The 22,382-nt window shown below is 36.7% G+C and overlaps 1 protein-coding gene across 3 annotated transcripts in view; it reads right to left on the bottom strand.

The window, feature by feature from the left end:
* Nucleotides 1-22,382, bottom strand: part of UGP2 (UDP-glucose pyrophosphorylase 2) — a 65,902-nt gene that overhangs the window by 29,353 nt on the left and 14,167 nt on the right. For all 3 annotated transcript variants that reach the window (XM_038551427.1, XM_038551426.1, XM_038551428.1), the window contains exons 2-3: nt 19,033-19,160; nt 18,110-18,217 (exon numbers count right to left, since the gene is read on the bottom strand). In XM_038551427.1, coding sequence (XP_038407355.1) covers nt 18,110-18,217; nt 19,033-19,146 — 222 coding nt within the window. In that variant the 5' untranslated portion in view covers nt 19,147-19,160. The remainder of the gene's footprint in view (nt 1-18,109; nt 18,218-19,032; nt 19,161-22,382) is intronic.

Below are 22,382 nucleotides of genomic sequence, written 5' to 3'. Positions count from 1 at the left end.
TTGCTGGGCCTCTGCTCAGAGAGCTGTCACGTGGCCATGCAGTGGCTTAAGGCTTATGGCAACACTGAACAGAATTTACTGTTTTCAGCCAGTTTCCCTGCTCCAATGGTTGATAAAGTCTGTCACACTCAGGCATCCCTGTTCTTTCTGTGACTCCAGGGATCTGGAGACCACACTGTCCCACCTGGGATTCTGCCCTGCTTCCTGAGCACCTTTCAGGCAGACTTCTAAACGTTGATTTTGTGCTCCACTACTTCTAACACTTTCCAGTACCTGGCTTAAAAGACTCCCGCCCCCTGGGTTTATCTTCCCATATATCACCTCAGATTCATGTTTCTGCACCTCCTATCTTGCAAAAATGGTTGCTTTTCTATTCGTAGAATTGCAGGAATTCTTTTCTCAGATCTCTGGTTGATTTCACAGGAGTTCAGAATGATTTGATATCTAGCTGAATTCCAGGGACCAGATGAAATTAGGGTTCCCTATTCCTCTGGCATCTTAATTCCCCCAGGATTTTTATACTAGAGAAAATTACCATCAACCTACATGTACAAATATAAGAGAATCTCCAGAAATAACACAAACTGAAACAACTGTACAAACTTCCCACCCTCAGGTTCCTGTCAACTCTTCCTACTAATATATCTCCTTCAAAGTGATGAGTTTGAGTCATTATTTCCCACCATCAAAAAACAAAGAAAAAACATCTGATTTCCAAAGTGGAAAAAGCCTTGCTTCATGATATATGATCAAAAAACAAATCCTAAATGGTTATCAGCCACCCTTCCTACTTTGTCACCTAAGCTTTGAGAATCCAATGCCAGCAACATTCTGCAAAGTTTCCCCAGCTCATTAAACTTTACACCCCACAGTTAACACACACCCCTTTAGGTACATACAGTTCCACATAGTACGAGAATGGGCACCTGATTCTTTTAATAGCTATGATAATCCTTGAGATGAGGCCAACCCCTCACATATATCTTGAGTTTAGTAGATAAAAAGTCATGGATGGAGTTGCTGGTTAAATACAATTCCACATACACCCTAGGGCTTTCACTATGTGGATCTTCAATAAAACTCATCTAACAGAATGGTGCAGCTAATCACCTTCATTATGGAGGACATTAACGTTGTTTATTCTCACTGGCTTAACAGAGTACAGACCTCCTGAAATCCTAAAGGTTAAAGAAAAAAGTTACAGAATTTTTAAAAAGGATTCTGTCCGTCATCTTAATACAGTTCTGTTGTTTGTACTGTATCCAAGATAGCACCTGACACCAACAAGGTACTTAATAAATATTTGTTGAATATACAGCAATAATAAACACTTATGGAATCTTTATCAGAGCGCCTGGCATATAGTAAATGCTTTGCATACATTCTCAATAATCCTTACTAAAATCATACTTTTATTATGTCTACTTCATATGAGGAAGGAAATTAAGGCTTAAATGCAGTTAAATAACCTGTCCAATGTTATGTGGCTACAAATAATGAATCCGGCATTTAAAGCTCAGGAGCCTGTATTCTTCACTTCACTGACATTACTGCTAAACTGGGGAGAAAAAAGTGTTAATACACTGAAAGAGAATAAATTCAGTACACTTGTGTAGTTGGTTTTGTAATGGAATATATTAGTGATTGATACGGAGCATAAGGTAACTGCTCAAATACCTACTGACTAAGCATATGATTGAGAATATTCTAGCCCAAGATCATGAGATATTTTAAACTATACAAGTTTGCTCAATACATATCAACGTATAGAAACTAAACTGCAAGAAGGTCAGTTAGCCCTAATAAAAAGTAGCTAAAAACAAAAACAAAATTAAAGAGAGCCATTTCTGTAATGGTGACCGAGAACTTTAAGTAGTCTGAATTCACTATGTAATATGGAATTTAGGATACAAGAACTTAAAGAACAGCCACCTAAAAACTCACTCTCACTTGCCTCCTAAAAACTGATTCCAACTGCCTGCTATTAGGCTAAGGACCTCCCATCTCCTGTTATCTCCCATCTTCTGTATCATCTTCTTAGTTCAGCCAAATTGATCCCTCCTGACAATGAACTGCTGACATAATCTGTATACAAGGTAAGTCTACCTTGTCTACTTTCATCTCTCACTCATTTCCATTCTTATTTGCCAGCAGTACTACAGAAACTGTAGTTCTTAGAGTACCTTCCACTCTTTTGTCCCTTTGGGCCTTTGCACATTTTATTCTCTTAAACCTGAAATATCCACCTGACTTTTTGGGCAAACACTTATACCTCAAGCCTCAGTTCCTTTTTTTTTTTTTTTTTAAAGATTTTATTTATTTATTCGAGAGAGAGAGAGAGAGAGAGAGAGAAGCAGAGACACAGGCAGAGGGAGAAGCAGGCTCCATGCAGGTAGCCTGATGTGGGACTCAATCCCAGGACTCCAGGATCACTCCCTGAGCCAAAGGCAAACATTCAACCGCTGAGCCACCCAGGCATCCCTCAAGCCTCAGTTCTAACATCACCTCTTCATCCCGAACTTCCCAACTTCCCAGCTGCTCCTTTTCCTTCTACACTTGGTACAAATACCAGAAACCCATTTATTTAAAACATTTTGGAGAGGTTTAAATTTTTAATTTAATAAATAAGTCCAAATATAGAATCATGAAAATGTTTTAAATATATAACCTATATCAACTTTTTGTTCATTCATTCACAAAGGTCTTTTCCTTAGATACGGTATAGATATGTTGACTAGAGGTATATCATCTTATGTAAAGCACACCAAAAATATACCATGTGTTGATTTCCAGTTTCAGTTCTTTAAGTGGACCAAGGACACAGTCATTTGTAAAACAATCTGCATACAGAAGATCATTCTAGATTTATGCAATTTTCTTAATCTTTCATACTTGTCTTGCCCACACCTAATTTAACAATTGCTTCTCCCCCAAAGCATTCAACTCAATTTTCATTAATAACTATCTTAAACCCATTCCATTAGTTTACAAAAAATTTAATTACATTATGCCATTACAATAGTTACAACTAGTGTGAACAGGTTTGGGAATAAATAAATTAACTTTTAGTGAACAAGCTATTTCACTAGTGAGAAAAGAACTTACAATACAGAGTACACCCAAGTATTCAAAGAAAATGGAGAACATCAGTTAATTTCTCTAGTTGGTTAGGTGGAAGCTGGTTAGTGAAGTTCCTTCAGAATTACCCTCAGCTATTATCCCATTGTACCATAAACATACCTTTGTGTAAACATCTTCCCTACTAAACCAAAAATTCTAAACTAATTTGCTACTGAAGACTTGTGTAGTTAGTCCTCAAGCCAGCTGGGCAGAACCTGAAGCAGCAAAAGTGCCTCCCTCCCAGCTAAACAACCTCTTTTTATTTATCCTCTTAACTTCCTAATGTATATCACTGTACAGGAGAAGAAGGGCAGCACTGTGCTCTTTAAAAGAAGTGACTATTTTTTCATTTCTCATTGTTAAAATAGCACACTTGATAAATTTACATAATAAAAGACATGAATAAAGGAGACTTTATAGCTTCATATAGTGCCTATAGGTAAGCCAGACAAAGACTTCAGCCAGGGAGATGTGACTGCTAAGAGTAAGCCTGGGCCAGGGAAGCAGCAATAGGAAGTTAATCTTTTAAATTACCTCATTTATGTATGCATTTTGTTTTCTCTCTCCCACTAGAATGACATGCAATGAGTATCAGGCCCTTGTTTATCTTGTTTACTTGTATCCCAGCCCCTGGACCAATGCCCACTGCACAGTAGCTCTTCAGTAAGTATTTGTTAAATGTGTTGCCGGAAGAACCTCAAAGAAAAGTGAAGGTATTTTAGCTTTAAGGAAAGTAGTGGAGCCTACTCAACAGTTCTTCTCAAGGAATGGAAAAATGATGGGAAAGCTATGCTTTAAAGACCTTCATAACTTTGACTGATGGCAACTGATGATTATTCTATAACACCGTGGTGGTTAAGGGTCTGAGCTCAGACAGATCTGGACCTAAATTCTGGTTCTGCCACTCATTTATAAGCTAAGTAAAGTTGTGTGACAACTCAATCCCTCTTACTCTCAGAGTTTTCCACTGTGAAACAAAGTTAACACTGTAAGCTCCCAGAGTTGTGAGGATCATGTAAAGAACTGAGAACAATGCTTGGCACATTAATGAATAAATGTTTGCCATTACTGCTGTATTTCTATTGTTATTATTTTAATATTGCTATTATATTGCTGATAAGCACATAAAGAACACCACATTCTATATTCTAAAGATAAAGACATTCTGTGCTCTAGAGATTCTATATTTCCTGAAGAGCTCCATTACTGTTACTAACAGATACCAATGAACCAGGTTGTTGGACTACCTGGTTCACATCAGGGTTCTTCCTCTTAGGCAAATTACTAACTCTGAACTTCTGTTTCCTTTTTTGTAAAATGAGCACAATAGTGGCCTGTCTTCCAGGTCTTTTGTGAATATTAAATGAGATCACAAATATATAGGATTCAGTACAACATGCAACATAAAATCACCCCAACACTGATGATAAATTTGAGCCATACAGAGCTTTGCATATATAGGTTTTTATGAATTTTTTTAAAAATGAAAAGTACTGAAAGCTTTGATTCATTAAAAAACAAAAACTTTTGGCTTGGTATTTGTTTCATGCTCTTTTAAAAAAAACAGAAAACTTTCCAGTCTCCTGAAGGCTTTAGGACTATGTGAAATGAAGACACTTGTCTTAAACACACCTGTCTATAAACATAAATCTTTGCTTAATGGTATACTTCTACCACCATTCTCCATATTTAGTCTAGTCATAGGTTCCCTTCTGGCATTTCCATGTTTCTTCTCAGCTATCTTTTATTTATTTTCCGTTTTCAACTTGGGACAAAAACTCCATCTGCACTTTCAGCAATTATTTTGTACTTCTTTTGACTCAGCAGGAAGTTTAGAAATAGGATATAGGTAACAAAACCCAGCTTGGATAGCTATATAATGTTTCTAGTTAAATACAGTGTTTCTTTGCAACTTTTCTATAAATCAAACTATTCTAAAGTTAAAAAGTTATTTTTTAAATATTTTATCTATTTATTCATGAGAGACACGGGGGGACGGGGGGGGGGGGCAGAGACATAAGCAGACGAGAAGCAGGCTCCATGCAGGGAGCCCGACATGAGACTCGATCCCAAGTCTCCAGGATCACACCCTGGGCTGAAGGTGGCACTAAACCACTGGGCCACTGGGGCTGCCCTAAAAAGTTATTTAAAAACACATATTATAAATCACTTCTCACTTATTCAATTCTTCTATGTGTATCTACTTATAGCATTATTTTTAAGTTCTGATATCTGCCTCTCAAAGTCCCGTACCTACTGACCTCCCATTAAAAATTGTAGCAACTTCCACATTTCTGAAAAGATGTAAAATGGTAATACTCTCATTACAACTGCGTACTTTAAACCCAGTAAACTAAAGAGATGACAATAAAATAATTAGCAGAAAACTCAGATGACAATAACAAGAATCAAACAAAAAATGATAGTTACAGATAGCAAGTGATTCCACAAAGTAGGAGTTAACTATGAAGAGAAGGTGCCAACTACAACTGACTATAATCTACAATTTCTTATAGAAATTCTAGGAAGTTCTAAGACTTTGGGGTATTTTTTAACTGCAAAGGGCAAAACTAATATATACAGACAGGGGGAGCTAAGAGGATGGAGGACCCTAGGCTCTCCTAGTCACTCAAACACAGCTAGATAATTATCAAATCATTCTGGGTACCCAAGAAAATCAACCTGAGAACTGTAGAACAAGCTGCACAAATAGAGAGAGAGAAGACCACATCAAGGAAGGTAGAAAGTGCAGAGATGTAGTCTGGGAAACAATCAGATCTCTGGTGCTGGTGCTGCAGAGGGGAGGGAGCCCCAGTCAGAGAAAGCAAGAGAGGAGTAGGAGTGCACAGGGGAATGAACAAGGAAACATTTCCCCCTAAGCCAGTGGTTGGGAAAAACAAGAGGAGCTGATTTTCTCATTTTCTTCAGTTTTGCAACCAGTGGGGCTCAGAGAGTGGAGTTCTGGAGGTTCATGGGCTTGGCTGGAATAGCAACCTAAGGGCACTGCCCTACTCCTGAAGAGAAGGCAGGCAAGCAACCAGGGGGCGAACTGTGTGATCTGAGGATCACTTAGGACATTTGGTGGAAAGATTGCTCCCTCTTCTTGGAGTGCATCTGTGAGAGGTGACATTGCCTCTCTGGGGACAAAAGAGCCCACAGATACCATTTCACTCCTTTGACCCTCAGCATAGGCACAGAGACAACTGCTGAGGGTGGCTAAGCCAAACAATGGCTGTCTAGCCTGCGTTGCCACAAATCCCACACACCCCACACTCTGGTATAATTACCCTTCTAGGTCAAAAGTGCATTGGTCCCAGCACAGCAAGACTCTCACCCAGGAGACCAGTGCAGGTCCCCACCACACCAGAACCCTAAAGAGTGAAGTTTTAGAAGTCCACAGGCTTGGCTGCAATAGAACTCAAAGTATATTGCATTGCTCTAGGCAGACAAGCAACCCAGAGACATACACAGTAAAAAAACAGCAATCTGAAAAACACCTGTTATGCAAAAGGGGATAATAATTATTCAATTATTCGCTCTTCTGGGAGGGTTTCCCTAAGAGCAACAAGCACAGACATCCCTCTCCAGGGAAAAGGAATAGGCTGGCACCATTTTCTTCCCCTGCCCCTCAGCATAAACCAATTCCAGTAAACAGCACAGCACCAACACTGGATGCCTAACCTGCTTACAGTAGGTCCCATCCCCCTGTGCTCTGCTGGTACTGCTTTTTTCAGGTAGGTGTTGCCTAAGGACCAGTGCAGCGGGCCCCTTCCCCCAGAAAACCAGCACAAACCTGCACACGCACCACTTCTACTCACTACAGTTCTGCAAAGCTTCAGTTCTAGTGGAAATAGTACCAGGTCTCATTTAACAAGCAGTTTAGAGCACACATAGTAAAAACTTGCCACATTCTGGCCAAGGTCCAAACACTGTCCACTTCAGGCAAGAAGAGCCTCTGCAGATGACTGACCCAAGGGACAGAGCAACCAAACTACAACAGCAGAGTACACACAGCACATACAGAGACTTTGTGAAGCACCAGGCCCTGGAAACTATATGACCTCTTCTTCATAAAGCCATTACTCACAGAATCAGGAAACATAACAAGATATCTAACACAGAAGATGACAGAGACCTAGACAAAATGCCAAGATGGGGGAATTTACCCCAAAAGTAAGAACAAGAAAAGGTCACAGCCATAAAGAGAAAATCATAAAGATACTCTTTGGGCTTGAGAAAAGCATGGAGGTTATCAGGGAAACCCCTACCATAGAGATAAAAGAGCTACAAAAAACATGGGATGCCTGGGTGGCTCAGTGGTTGGTTCAGGGCCTGATCCCAGGGTCCTGAGATCAAGTTCCATATCAGGCTCCCCACTTCTCCCTCTGCCTCTATCTCTGCCTCTCTGTCTCTCATGAATAAATAAATAAAACCTTTTAAAAAATCTTTTTTTTTAAAAAAAAGAGCTAAAAAATATCAGGCAAAAATGAAAAAATGCAGTATCTGAGATTTGAGACTGACTGGATATAATGACCACAAGGATGGAAGAAGCAGAGGAATAAGTAAGTGATATAGTAGATAGAATTATGGAAAAATATAGCTGAATAAAGGAAAGAATGATAGATCATGAGAGTAGGCTTAGGGAACTCAGTGATTCCATCAAATGTAGTAACATCTGTATCATAGGAGTCCCAGAAGAAGAAGAGAGAGGTTTATTTGAGGAAATTATAGCTGAAAACTTACCTAACCTGGGGAAAGAAACAAATACCTAAATCCAGGAGGCATAGAGAATCCCCATCAAAATTAACAAAAAGCAGGCTAACACCAAGACATATTCTAGTTAAATTTGTAAAATATATTGATAAAGAAAAAAATCCTAAAAGCAGTAAGACAAAGGAAGTCCGTAACTTACAAGGGAAGACACATGAGATTAGCAGCAGAACTCTCCACAGAAACATGGCAAGCCAGAAGAGATATATTCAATGTGCTGAATGGGAAAAATCTGCAGCCAAGAATACTCTATCTTGTAAGGGTGTTTGTTCAGAATAGGAGAGATAAAGAGTTTCCTAGATAAACAAAAACTAAAAGAGTTTGTGACCACTAAACCAGCACTGCAAGAAACGTTAAAGGGGACTCTGAGTGGGAAGGAAAGACCAAAAGTGACTAAGACTAGAAAGGAACAGAAAAAAAAATCTCCAGAAATAATGACAGAGCAAGTAATAAAATATCAACAAATATATATCAAAATTTACTCTGGGTACAATGGAGTAAACGCTCCAATCAAAAGACAAAAAAACATGTCAGAATGGATAAAAAACAAGATTCATCTATATGCTGCCTACAAGAGATTCATTTTAGACCTAAAGACAGTTGCAGATTTAAAGTGAAGGGATGAAAAAACATTTACCATGCAAAAGGAAGAACAAATATTGTTCAATGTCCATACTACCCAAAGCAATCTACACATTTAATGCAATCCCTATCAAAATATCAACAGCATTTTTCAGAGCTAGAACAAATACTCCTAAAATTTGTATGAAACCAGAAAAGACCCCAAATAGCCAAAGCAATCTTGAAAAAACAAAAGCAAAGTTGGCAGTGTCACAATTCCAGACTTCAAGCTATATTACAGAGTTGTAATCATCAAGACAGTATGGTACTGGCAAAAGAAGACATATAGATCAACAGAACAGAATAGAAAACCCAGAAATGAACCCACAATTACATGATCAACTAATCTTGGACAAAGCAGGAAATAATATCCAATGGAAAAAAAGACCATCTCTTCAACAAATAGTGTTGAGAAGATTGGGCAACATGCAAAAGAATGAAGTTGGACTACTTTCTTATACCATACACAAAAATAAATTTAAAATGATGAAAGACCTAATATGAGATAGGAAACCATCAAAATTCTAGAGGAGAACATAACCTCTGACATGAGCCGTAGCAACTTCTTGCTAGATAGGTCTCCCAAGGCAAGGGAAACAAAAACAAAAATAAATTACTGGTTATTTATCAAGATAAAAAGCTTCTGTACAGGGAAGGAAACAACAAAACTAAAAGGTAACCTTTAAATGGGAGAAGATATTTGCAAATGACATCTGATAAAGGTTAGTACCCAAAATATATAAAGAACTTACAGAACTCAACACCCAAAAAACAACCCAGTTAAAAAATAGGAAGATATGAATAGACATTTTTCCAAGGACATACAGATGGCTAACAAACACAAAGAAATATGGTCACCATCACTCACCAATAGGGAAATACAAATTAAAACTCACACCAGTCAGGATGGCTAAAATTAACACAGGATACACACAAACACACACACACACACACACACACACACACACACACACAATACTACTCAGCCAACAAGAAGAATGAATCTTGCCATTTGTAACAACGTGGATGGAGCTAGGGAGTATTATGCTAAGTGTAATAAGTCAGTAAGAGAAAGACAACCATGTGATTTCACTCATATGTGGAATTTAATAAACAAAACAGATGAACATGAGGGTGGGGAAGTACAAGAGAGAGGCGGACCAGAAAACATATTCTTAACTATAAAGAACTGCAGGTTGCTGGAGGGGAAGTAGGAATGTGGAGGGGGATGGGTTAAGTGGGTGATGGGTATTAAGGATAGCACTTGTTATGATGAGCACTGGGCATTGTATGTAAGTGAGGAACCACTCAATTCTACGACTGAAACTAATATTATCCTGTAGGTTAACTAACTGGAATCTAAATAAAAACTTGGGGGGAAAAGTAATATATGCAGATAGTAAAAGAAAAATTCAAATGCTACAAACAGGTCTATATTCATAACCCTTTTATAGAAATCAGTTGAAGTCATGAAAGTAGTAGTTAACCTTATAGGGCATTTGGCCCACATCCAAATAGAAGAGATAATAAGAGGTTCAAAATACATCCCAACCTGCTTATGTGACTAGGATTGCTCTTCACTAAAATCAAACTTGTACATTTCTTAAAACCCAATCCTCCTGTTATAGTCTGTGGACAAAAATGCTTCAAAGTAACCGTGATAACTCCAAATTTTCTAAAAAATAAAACCGAAGCCTCTTAACATCATCCTGCATATGCCCTATACTAGCTTTAAACTCTGCGATACTAAATAGCCAATGATTAAAGCAGTGTTGAGTATGCTGTTAGTTTAAATATGTGATTCACATTGTTGGAGCAGCTCTGGAAGAATGAAGGTGAGGAAAGGGGAAAGGCCAGAGGCTATAAAAAGAAATCTCTATAGAAGATTAAGGTACAAGTATGAGTAGTGGATAAAGGCTAAGAGAAAAAACCCGCTGAAGGTGGAACTAGGCTGACCGCTTCCTTGTGAGAAGTATGAATGAAAGAAAAGGCAATAATTTAGAAAGATATATATTTGCTCAGCTTGTGCTTTCAAGAAAAAAGGTAGAGTGGACTGGAATCCTGCAAGGGTTTAAGAAATAGTATATTTTAAAGTGGCAAAAAGGAACTGTTGGGAATGATGGAAAAGTTCTAATTTTTTATTTTGATGGTAGTTACATGACTGTATGCATTTGCCAAAACTCACACCACTAAAAAGAGTACAGTTTATTATATGTAAATCACACCTCGATAAACCCTCAAAAAGAAAAGCCATTCAAAAAAAAAAAAAAAACCAGCTAAAATGCTGATTAATCTTATAAGGTTTATCAAAATTGCAATAAAACACAAAAACAAGAATAAGCATCTAATTTTAAACTATTTGGGGGTTTATGTTTTACAATGCTGAAAAATATAAACAAATTGTTTGAGGTATATAGTGAAGCATGTTTTTTAAATTGTGTTTCAATCTTTCACTATTAATGTCTCTCTTAAATGGAAATTGAAGTTTCTGACATCTCTCCAGCAGAATCCACTGGCTGAGAACCTCAGCCAATAAACAGGAGCCACAATTAAAGAGGCAGATACAGAGACTTGGCATCTGGCTCTAGACGTGGAGAAGCAGACATCAGACATAGCCCCCATATGCTCCACAACCAGAAGACTAGCTACATGCTATAAGCCTATTATTATGACACCCCTATTTTTCTCAAAGCTTTTTTTCCTCTTAAATTTTCCTCCCATCCTCAGAGAAGTCCTACCCTGAGGTTACCCAGGAGACCACCATAACACGAGGATGTCTTTCCTGAGCCTTCATGCAAGTTAGATGCTTCCACAGCATCCAATGGACTGCTTTATCACACTATTCTGTAGGTAGCCGTTTCCTCCACAAACTCGAGGCCAAACTGCTGAAGAGAAAAGAAGACTTATTTTTGTAGCCTCAGCTAGTGACTGGCAGAGGCCACTAAGAGTTTCTTCAATGAGATTCAAGATAGTTCTGCATTAAAGAGAGAGAGAGAGAGAGGACAGCCCATGTGGCTCAGCGGTTTAGTGCCGCCTTCAGTCCAGGGCCTGATCCTGGAGACCCCGGGGATCGAGTCCCACGTCAGGCTCCCTGCGTGGAGCCTGCTTTTCCCTCTGCCTATGTCTCTGCCTCTCTCTCAGTCTCTCATGAATAAATAAAATCTTAAAAAATAAATAAATAAAAATAAAGATGGGGGGGAGAGAAATTCTTAACCTTTATAGGTCATGAACCTCTGAGAATCTGAGGGAAGCCAGGAAATCTATCCTAAAAAAAATATGTATTTATGCAGTTTTACCTATAATTTCAAAATATCTATGAAGGGTCTACAATCCTTGCAAAGACTTCCCAGGGTGAGATGCCTGGTAAACATTCCAGTTTCATCTTGACTACACAGTGGGACAAGCAGAGTCTGCTATCCACATCTCATTTAAAATAAGGAAAATGAATTGCAGTTAACCTTTAAACAAATGAGAAGTTGGAGTACCAACACCCCTTGCAGTCAAAAATCTGTGTATTAACTTTTAACTCCCCCAAAACTTACCCACTAATAACCTAACTCTGAACTGGAAGCCTTACCAATAATATAAGCAGTAGATTAACACTTATTTTGTATATGTATTATATATTTTATTCTTATAATAAAATAAGCTAGAGAAAAAAAATCATAGGAAAAAGAAAATATATTTACAGTATTGTAAAAAAAAAAAAAAAAAAAAAAAAAAAAAACCTCATGCATAACTGGACCCACAGAGTTTAAACCAATGTTGTTCAAAGGTCAACATGGGTTTGAACTGTAAAATATCCCCAAGGAATTACAGGGCAGAAAGGATTGTAGGTAGGCTTGGTCCATCCATCTTGTTTAATATAAAAATTCTCCCAGAACTAGTCTTGTAGGTTCAGGGCTATCATATAGTAAATAAATGTAAATTCCCTTACAGTTGTACCAGAGTTGAAAATGTGAAATAGGAGAACCTCACAGATATATTATTCTCATCTGATTATATAAAATGTCTACATAAAAGATAATCTTGGAGACGGTAATAAATAAAATTATCTGCATTAGGCCTTAAAAAACACGAGCCAAGGTCCAAAAAGAATCTCTGTAGGTACGGGTTGAACAGGGGATAATGGCATGTTCCCAGGGCAGTACTACCATCTATACTTATGTTATGATTTTCCCAAGAAACTCAATACTGTGGGACTGGATTGTCCTCTGCTCTGGACACAAGGGCAGTGGTTAAAGACCCTGATCCAACACAATTACCTGGAGTCTCTCAATGCCAATCATGGAATCGATTTTAAAATGGCCACATATTTATCATTACTAGTTCTGTAATGAAATAAATAAGTAACCAAAATGAAATTAAGAATTACAGGCCCAAGATCAGCCTTCTTAGTCACGTTTCCTTCCAGAAATAAAGAGCCCCTATTATATGAAGGCATGTGAAGGAAGGTAGCCCGGGGTGGGGGTGGGTCGGGGGGGTTGTTAAATACTGTTGATTTCATTCATCCTAGAATCAAAAGGTAGTGAATTAGTGCTTTAGCAGTACTTGCTAAATTAGTATAAATATGTTTGTTTAGATTGGTAGTTCTATATATTACCAGTTTAAAACTTTTTTTTTTTATCAAGGAAAAGATAGATTCTTTGGTATCCAGCCATATTCTTAGGACCATTTCCTTAAATATCACTATTTCCTTTTTGTGGAGTACTTTGACATTCAAGATCTTATTTTTCTTTGTAAACACATAAAACAAGTCTGTAATGGCTATATCACTTGCTGACTACAGTTGGAAAACTCACTTGACATAGGATACTCAAAGCAAACCGTCTTGTGTCATATCATGTCGAATCTTTAGCCAAACTATCTCCAGTAAGTCTTTCAAAAAAGATGTGCAAACATTAGCTGCACAATATGATTCATCTTCCAAAAAAAAAAAAACATTATGTATTTTTACTCTGCACACATATACTAACTTTCCTGGATGCCTTATCATTTAAACATACACATTTTAATGTTTTTACTGATAGACTAAGAAAAGATCTCTATTTTATGGAGCACAACAAAAAAATCTGTTGAAGCTAAAGTCACATTATATGATATTCTATATGCCAATTCTCTGCATTAAAAAAAAAAAAAAAGAGCTGAGCCCATATAACTCTTCCCCATTCACAAATAAATCCCCACCCTTTTGGAGACTTTAAAACAAGAACAATGAAAAAAAATAAAAATAAATAAATAAATAAAACAAGAACAATGAGAATCAAGTCAACCAGGGACCTTGTCTTCCTATCTAAATTAAAAAAAAAACTTCTTGTTTCTTTATCTAGTTCCCACGCTTCTACACCCAACATATAAACTCAAACATTAAGCTTGGTCAGGAATGAGATATTCACAGATTCTCTAGAAAACAATAAAATGGTCAAATGAAACTGTATATGCCAATTGGTCCTTCCTTGCTCTAATCCAAAACACCTTAATACATTTTTATAAGACTTTCTCTTATTTATATAGCTGAATGTCAAGATACACTTTGATTATAACATGTATATAATTAATATTCAGAAAACAAAGGCAGAGCATTATCTATACCATAACTCCATAAATTGGGTTCTTTTTTCTTAGCCATAATTCAATAAAATATGGACTCCTTATTTTTTTTTTTTTAAATTAGGCTTCATGCCTAGTGCGGGGATCAAACTCATGACCCTGGGATCAAGAGTCAGATGCTCTACCAACTGAGCCAGTGAGGCGCCCCTGTACTCAATAGGCATTTCAGAAGAACGTGTATGTGCAGAACAAACTCATGGTTGCCAAAGGGGAGCAGAGCAGGAGATACAGGCTTCCAGTTATACAATGAGTAAGTTACAGGAATAAAAGGTACACCACATTGAATACAGGCAATGGTATTATAGTAGTTCTGCATGGGGACAGAATGTAGCTACACTTGCAGTGAGCGGTGAGCATTGCAAAATGTATAAAAATGTCAAGAATCACTGTATTGTACACGTGAAAGTAATGTAACATTATGTGTCAACTACACTTCAACAAAAAGTTGTTTTGATTTAAAAAAAAAAAAAAAACACATGTACATGCTTACTGACCAGAACTAAAATGAACTAACATAGTAGGCAAGAGTGAGTAAAATGTGCATGATGTAATAAGCACTTGGGAGACTGAGAAGTCACTGAACTCTACCTCTGAAACTAATGATACACTATATGTTAATTGCATTTAAATTTTTTTAAAAGAAAAAAATAAGAAAATTTTAAAGTAAAATGACAACATAAAATTTCAATGCCTACTTATAAGGCAGTTTCCTGGAGGCCAAAGAAGTAAAGAAAACTACTGAAGAATTTCTATAAATAAGTATATTAAAATGGGGTCAGCAAAAATTTTCCATGAAGGACCAGGACAGAATTCTGTTAGGTTGTATAGACCACATGGCCTCAATTCTCACTCTTCAACTCCACATTGTCACATGACAGTAGCTATAGGCTGTGTTCCAATAAAACTTCATAAAACAAGATGGCCAACTGGTAGTTGGCCAACTCCTATACAAAAACAGAGATACCCTATAATGACAATGTTTATGAGCACAGCTTTGATGCAAGGCTGACGTGAGAAATATTACTCTAAATAATTATTCTCTCACAATACTTTCTTTTTTGGTTAGAAGGCTAAAGTATCACCTGCATTTAAAAATCAAAAACCTGTGTGTACTAAGGAAAGTTGTGTTTTGAGAGGAAAACTGATTTGTGTATAATCTCTATGACAAAAGAGAAAATCTGCAGGGAAGGGGATAAGGAAAAAGGGAGCTAGAAAAATGTAGGGAAGCAAGGTGAACAACATTGTCTCATGATCTATAATCTCAGAACTATTTGCAAAAGTTGTTAACATACAGAGTAACATCTGTGGCCTCAAGAAGCTCAGGACATAAAAGAGCGAACTTATCTTTTGCCTTCTGAGACCTTCAACATTAAGGGCATATGGGATTATAAGTATTTTTTTAAAGATGCTTAAAACCTAGGTTTCAAAATTTTTAATGAAGACTTATACTTTTATAAACAGAGAGAAGACTTCACAAATCAAATTAAGCCAGAATTCTATTTACTTAATTCTTTTTCCCTATCAACTCTGTATTACTCTCAGTAATTATCACTACAGGCACACAGCCTCTTGAAAGTGTCTGTGAGAACCTTCTTGGGGATGGTAGTACTGAACTGGAAAAATCCCTAGGTGGTTCTGGTCCCTCCCTCCTTCCCTTCTTTCTGTACCCTGCAATGCCTATTTAAAGAAACCCTTCTTTATATTACAGTCCTCTCTCAAAATAAAGAAACCTCTGCCTCTGCCACTGCTTTCTTCTCTCTCTCAAATAAATAAGTAAAATAAAATAAAATAAAAACAGATAGGTAGATTTCTCACTGGCAAAGCAGAATCTTGAACCTTAAACTGAAAGTAACAAATCTGTGTTCTTTCTTTCAAGGTAGGCTCTATCATCAAATGGTTAAGTTTATATAGGAAAAAAACAAAGTCCAAGTATGCAAGCAAGAATTACACCTTTACACCCAGGTCTATCATTAATTTAAAAAATTAAGTTATTTCAGTTAGGAATACATTTCTAGGCAAAAATCAAAGTTACTTAAAAGGAGAGAAATACACTTGCCTAAATTTTTGTTATAACTTTAGGCCTATTCCAAGACATTTTTAAAAATCTGACTGAATTTACAAATAGCCCCTTTTTTAAAAACTAACTATCCTAAAGACTTCTATTCTTTTTTGTTTTTCAGGAGAAAATATTATTAATTCTACACTAAAACCAGAAAAATAAATCATAATTCATTCACTAAAGCCAAGGAATCAAAGTCCAAAACAGTAGACCTTAAACACAGACATGCACATAGATACACATACACACACACACACACACACACACACACACACAGAGTAATTGGCAAGCAATATATGCAAGTAGATTTTTAATTTCAATATCAAAAATGAGAGACTCCTTTGTTAGGTGGGATTTATTTATTTATTTATTTATTTATTTTATTTATTTATTTATTTTTACACTGAGCATATAATTCAGAATTTTAACAAGTTTAAGAACTGAAAAGCATTTTCCACATACTGGAAATAAAAGCACTCCTAACCAGGAACTGTAGATTTTCCCAGGAAAAAAACACGAGAGTCTCCATTAGCTTAAGCCACAATAAATGGTATATAAATGAATGCATGGTTATGTTCCAATAAAACTTTACAAACGGTCAGTGGAGCAGCCTTCAGGCAGTACTTTACCAAACCTCTGCTTTCAACAGCATTGTTTTAAAGCCAGTATTGGATTACCTAAGATTGTAGACATTTAAGGGGTGCCTGAGTGGCTCAGTTAGTTAAGTGTCTGCCTTTGGCTCAAGTCATGGTCACTGAGTCCCAGGATCCAGCCCCATATCGGGCTCCCAGCTCGGCAGGAAGTCTGCATCTCCCTCTGCCCCTGCTCTCTCTTTCCTGCTCTTTCTCCCTCTCAAATAAATAAATAAAAAAAATCTAAAAAAAGATTATAAACATTTAAGATATAAACTATCTACATACAATTGCTCCACCCTACCAAGTCTCTTCTACCTGCAATGAAAAGTGCTACAAAGCAGATGTCAAACGAGAAAGAAAAGTCAATACTTTACCAAAACTTATTCTCTAGACAATAAATGCATTTAGATCATCCACTCAACAAACATTTGCTCAGGACGCATGGTCCCCTGACTTCAAGGTCTAGCATGAAAAAAATACACACATACAATCAACTACTACTCAAGCCAGCTAAGTGCCACATGTACTACCACTAGTACCTGAAGAATGCTTCATGGTTTAACATGTTTCCACATATGTTTCTTAATAAAGCCTCATGGCAACCCTGTAAAATACCTAAGTCACTTGGTATTATTCTCATTTTACATAAAGCTCATAAGTAGTAAAACTAGGATTTGTGCCTATAATACTACTGCACTACACTTCTTCAAAGCAGATTTATGCTAGGGGTTGAAGACAGAGGTGGAGGCATTTGGAATGAGCAGGATTTTGATAGGTAAACAGTCCAAAGTATTCCAAGGAAATGACATACAAAAGTCTAGAAGCAGGATAATACAACCTGTGAAATGCAGGCAGGGGAAACAGGGCTATAAAGATGGGTTGAAAGCATGAGGAGAGCTTTAAGTAGATGACATAGCATCTGTACAAGACACTATAGGCTGTGAGAAATCAGATGGTTTGGGAGAGAGAAGGAACATAAATGAAGCTCTTACTGTGTGTTTGGTACTTTGCAAAAGAATTGCCTCGTATTCAGGGATGTTAAGTTATGAGGTAGTGTTACAGGGAGATTAAACTTTCATAAATCCCCTGCAGGACTGAAAAGATAGGACTAACAAACAGGAAGGAAAGCAGTAGGCTATCTCTGTAGTTTCGGCATGAGGGAAGAGAATGCAAAACAATTCCTGTCTATGTCTAAAATGATGGTTCTTATAGTATCTCCACAGTACCTCACCCCCAAATTTAAAACCAGGCCTTGAATTACCTTAAATTTTCCTACAATTTATCTAAAACTTACCGAATCTTCTGGAGGTCTCTGTATTTTTCCCCAATCCACAGAAGGCCCCTTTTCTTGCAAAAATCTATGAAATAGCTTCCGAAATCCATCAAGGTCTTTTTTAGTGTGCTATGAAAATAGAAGTTCTTGTTACAACTAGCAAAATGCCTACTATTTAATAAATATAGATACATATTATACATTTAAAACACCTTTCAATGAAATTCTTATACTATGAGAACATGAAGTACAGCAGAGACTTTTTATACCCCCCACTTAAAAGAGGAAGAAAACCTAAGAACCACACTTAAAGGAATGCAAGCAAATAATCTTCCAAATCTCCCACCAGTATCATGTAACCTGAACACTATTTGGTCCATGAGAATTTCAATAGGTTCTCTATATTTATTTGTCAATATCTTTCTCTACCTCTTTTAAGTGAAAATTAATCTTTACCTAAGGAAAAAGGAATAAAACACAACTAAACTCAAAACATAAAGTACAAACTAAAATTTGAAAATGAAAAGGATGATCTATTGATTTATAAGTATAAAAAGTAAAAATACCTGTCTATGCTGGGAAACTGCTATTATAGCTGACAAAGTAGCATGGTTCTATTAGAATTGGCTCTCTGGAAAAACGCATGCAGCAGGATATATGGCTGATAAACTTCTCACAATTCTAAGTTTTTCTACCCAATGATATTAGAACACAGGACAAATAAAATTTTGTTCTGATTCTTTTATACTTTAGAAACTTCCTAGAATTAAAAAAAGAAAGGACAATGGCTTAACAATGGGCAAATGTTGAAAATCCTTAAGTGTTAAGTAATCCTAATGTTTTTATTGCTCTTATATTTTGTATTTCAGGCTGGATGATCAACAGCAGCAATAGCAACTCAGTATGCAGGTGGATGGAAGCAAAAAACATTGTAAAATCCTTACCTCAAACTCATGTGATGGTGCTGTGGTAAGTATTTTTTCTAGTTCCTTCTTCACAGATAATTCTAGCTCTTGTCGAATGACTTCTTGAAACTGAGAAGCACCATCTTGAGACATGGCTTTACTAAGATCTTAAAAACATAAAACCACCAACAGAAAAATCAGACAGCCATTCAAACAGCTGGTAAGCTATAAATGATTTATTTCTAGTGTGCCAGCAAATGAGAAGGGCTCAATCCTATGGTGCTATCACCCACTTGAAGGATTTCGGTAGCATCAACTAATTAGGACTATATAATCATATGGCCTCAAATTTGGTACACCTATATGCATTCCTAGTATATCTAAAACACTAATAAAGACTTTTGGGAAGAAGGGGCAGGTGGGACTAAAAGGATTAATCTTCATTTGTGTGTATAGTTCCATCTCTACTAATGTTTACCTCTTAGCCATCAAAGCTGGAGAAAAATAACTGGAATAAGGGTATATTTTACGGAAATTTCCCTTATGGAACTGCTGCCCGATAAGAGAACCGAAGGGGTTTAGCAACTTCACAGAAGCAAAAAATCCCTTCCCCTCCAGGCCACATGAAAAAATTAAGGAATTCTTTCCATTTTAGAAGGGAAGCCACTCCGGTTTCACATCCATTACTAAAGAAAAACTTGAGAGATACTGGCAACTCCCAGGCACCTCTATGGTCAAAATTTTCACTTAAAAAGATGCAGGGTCTGCTTCCCTGCTTCTTGTCCTCAATTTCAGCCAAGACTTTTCAGTGTTTATCTGTGTCAGACAAGACTATCAGGGCTTTTGGCATAGCTGGACATCTCTGTGACAGATGGATCTCAATAAAGGTGACTCACTAATGGTGACAGAAATGCCTGATAGATGAAAAGAAAAACAGAAAAGTAGAGAAAAAGAAAACAACCCAGGTCTAACTACCTTGGGAGAAAAATGCCAACACAGGTTCTTTTACATGCTTTAGCCATCTAGATAGTAATTACTTATCTAAATAAGGGATAATCAGACTATATTGTTCACCTTACCCTTTTTCTTCAGTAACTAAGTCATTTTATAAACGTAGTTTTGAAGTTTATGTTCAAACATGTTTTTGACAACTACTCAGTCCTACAAATGTTGATTTAGTAGAATCATATTTCAATAAAACTAAAAATACTACCTCCTACACACCATAAATATTTTTTAAAGATTTATGTATTTCAGAGACAAGACTAAGGGGAGAGGAAAAGAGGAGGGGATGAAGAAGGGAGAATCTCAAGAAGATTCTAAACTGAGCATGCTGCCCAACCTGGGGCTCAATCCCAGGACACTGAGATCATGACCTGGGCCAAAATCGAGTTCCATGCTTAATCAACTGAGCCACCAGGCATCCCCACCATAAATTATTTTGTTATCTGGACAGAAGAAAACATTTAAACAGAATTAAAGCCAACATAATATTTTTAGGATACTTTTGAGAGCAGAAATTAGTAAATTATGTAACTCTTAAAGCAATTTATTTAATGTAGACAGCTTCTCCTTCTCCCAAATACCTAAAAGTGTTAACAAATGAGCTATTTAACCTTCAAGCTCTTCAAAAACCTTTTAAAATCTGTTTTCTGTCATGTTTAAACCCAAGAGGAAAAAAAAAAAGAAATTTGGTGAGAGCACATAATCTAATCCTAAAATAGCCATTTTTTAATGGTGCTCTTTTTATAGGCATAAACCACAACACAACTAAGTTTATAGACTCCAGTAAACATTTTAAGTGACCCAAACAGTGGTCCATAAATAACTTCTTTGAGCTAAGAAACACACCTGTGTGTTCCATAAATAACCTAAATGTATGTTTCCACTAGTGAGAGGCAACTTGATTATCCTATGTAAAAATTCATGACAATGGATGAGCATGTTTGCATAACTATGATAGGTAACTAAAAACTCCTGCAGAACATTTTAAACTAGAGTCAACATGACATTAACTATACAAGTTCATCCCTTGGCTGACTTAATTGTATCCTAAAATAGGTCACAGTTTAAAATCCCCCTGCCCCAAACCTCCTGCCTCAGGTATACCTGGGATATCTCTCCCCCAATCTTTAAGCCAACACCCATATTAATATTTAAGAAATAATTTGGAAGAAAAATCCACTAAATATAAAACCTCTAAATCAAGGAACACATGAATTCTTTGATTCTGTGTCACACATGGATTAAAATAGATCAAGAACTTTATAATGATTTTTTTTTAAAGTTTTTGTTGGGATCATAGACATCTACAGACTTGCTGCTTTGTTGCTGAAGTTAGATCCTGAAAGCCAGCATTCTCAGTCACATTCCTAAAAATTAGCAATGGAAATTTAACTTATATTCTGGGCAAATGCCAAAATGAGGTAACAACAAATGTAACTGCAAGGTTTAAAAATAACTATAGTGGCTTCTTGAGATTTGTCTACATGAAAACGATAAAAAAATAAAAATAAAAAACTAATTGAACAAACACCCCATCAAGCTTAAAGAATCCCTCTGCAGAACAACTGCCTATCAATCTACATGATTTAAGGTCAAAACACATAGAAACCATGTCACAATCCTCCCTACAGAGCCAACCTAAGAAGGCTGGCTGAAAGACACATTTACTACTACATGTGATATTATGCCAGCTGCAGGGAGTTCAACCCTTAGAATAAAACAAAACAAAACAAAAACAAAAAACAAAAAAACCCAGACACAGATTCAAACTCAAGTTGTAACAAATATCCCTAACCTTTATTCCTCCCATTCCTTTGATATAGCACCAAATGCAAAGAACAATTTGTATTCCTTCTAGCCACTACAAATACAAACAGCTAATACAACAAAGAATGTTATAAAGAGCCTATCACACACACGCACAGAAAAAAATAAAGAGCCTATCACCTCTTCCACCCTATTCCACTGCTTTTTCCTTCCCTTTCCTCTGGGCAGTGCTACTATGAAGTTTTGTTTTCTTAGGGACTAAACAATAAAGAAGGGCTTTTAAGGATTAAAGAATATGCAAGAATAAGGACTTATGCTTAATCAAGAAGAAAGTCTATCCTAAACACCTGACACAGACTGGGAGGCATAGAGCTAGAAACCATTTCCCTTAGCAGTGACCTCCTTATCCATTCCTGAGTTTTCTAAGAAAGGTCTGGAATTTCTGGTAGGAAAAGAAGTATGGATTTTAAAAGTTTTGTTGGACTTAAGATTCTCAGGTTACACTTCTGGCAAGGACAGTTGTGTTTCTAATGGAAGGTCAATTAAAGAATCTCCTGAATAATACAAGATTCCTAACCTCCCAAAATGTTTTATCCCTTCTCACTTCCTAGCAATAG

Source organism: Canis lupus, chromosome 10 (genome assembly GCF_011100685.1).
Source record: "Canis lupus familiaris isolate Mischka breed German Shepherd chromosome 10, alternate assembly UU_Cfam_GSD_1.0, whole genome shotgun sequence".
NCBI lineage: Eukaryota > Metazoa > Chordata > Mammalia > Carnivora > Canidae > Canis > Canis lupus.
Note: the sequence above shows the minus strand (reverse complement) of the source record. Positions and strands in the feature narration are given on the sequence as shown.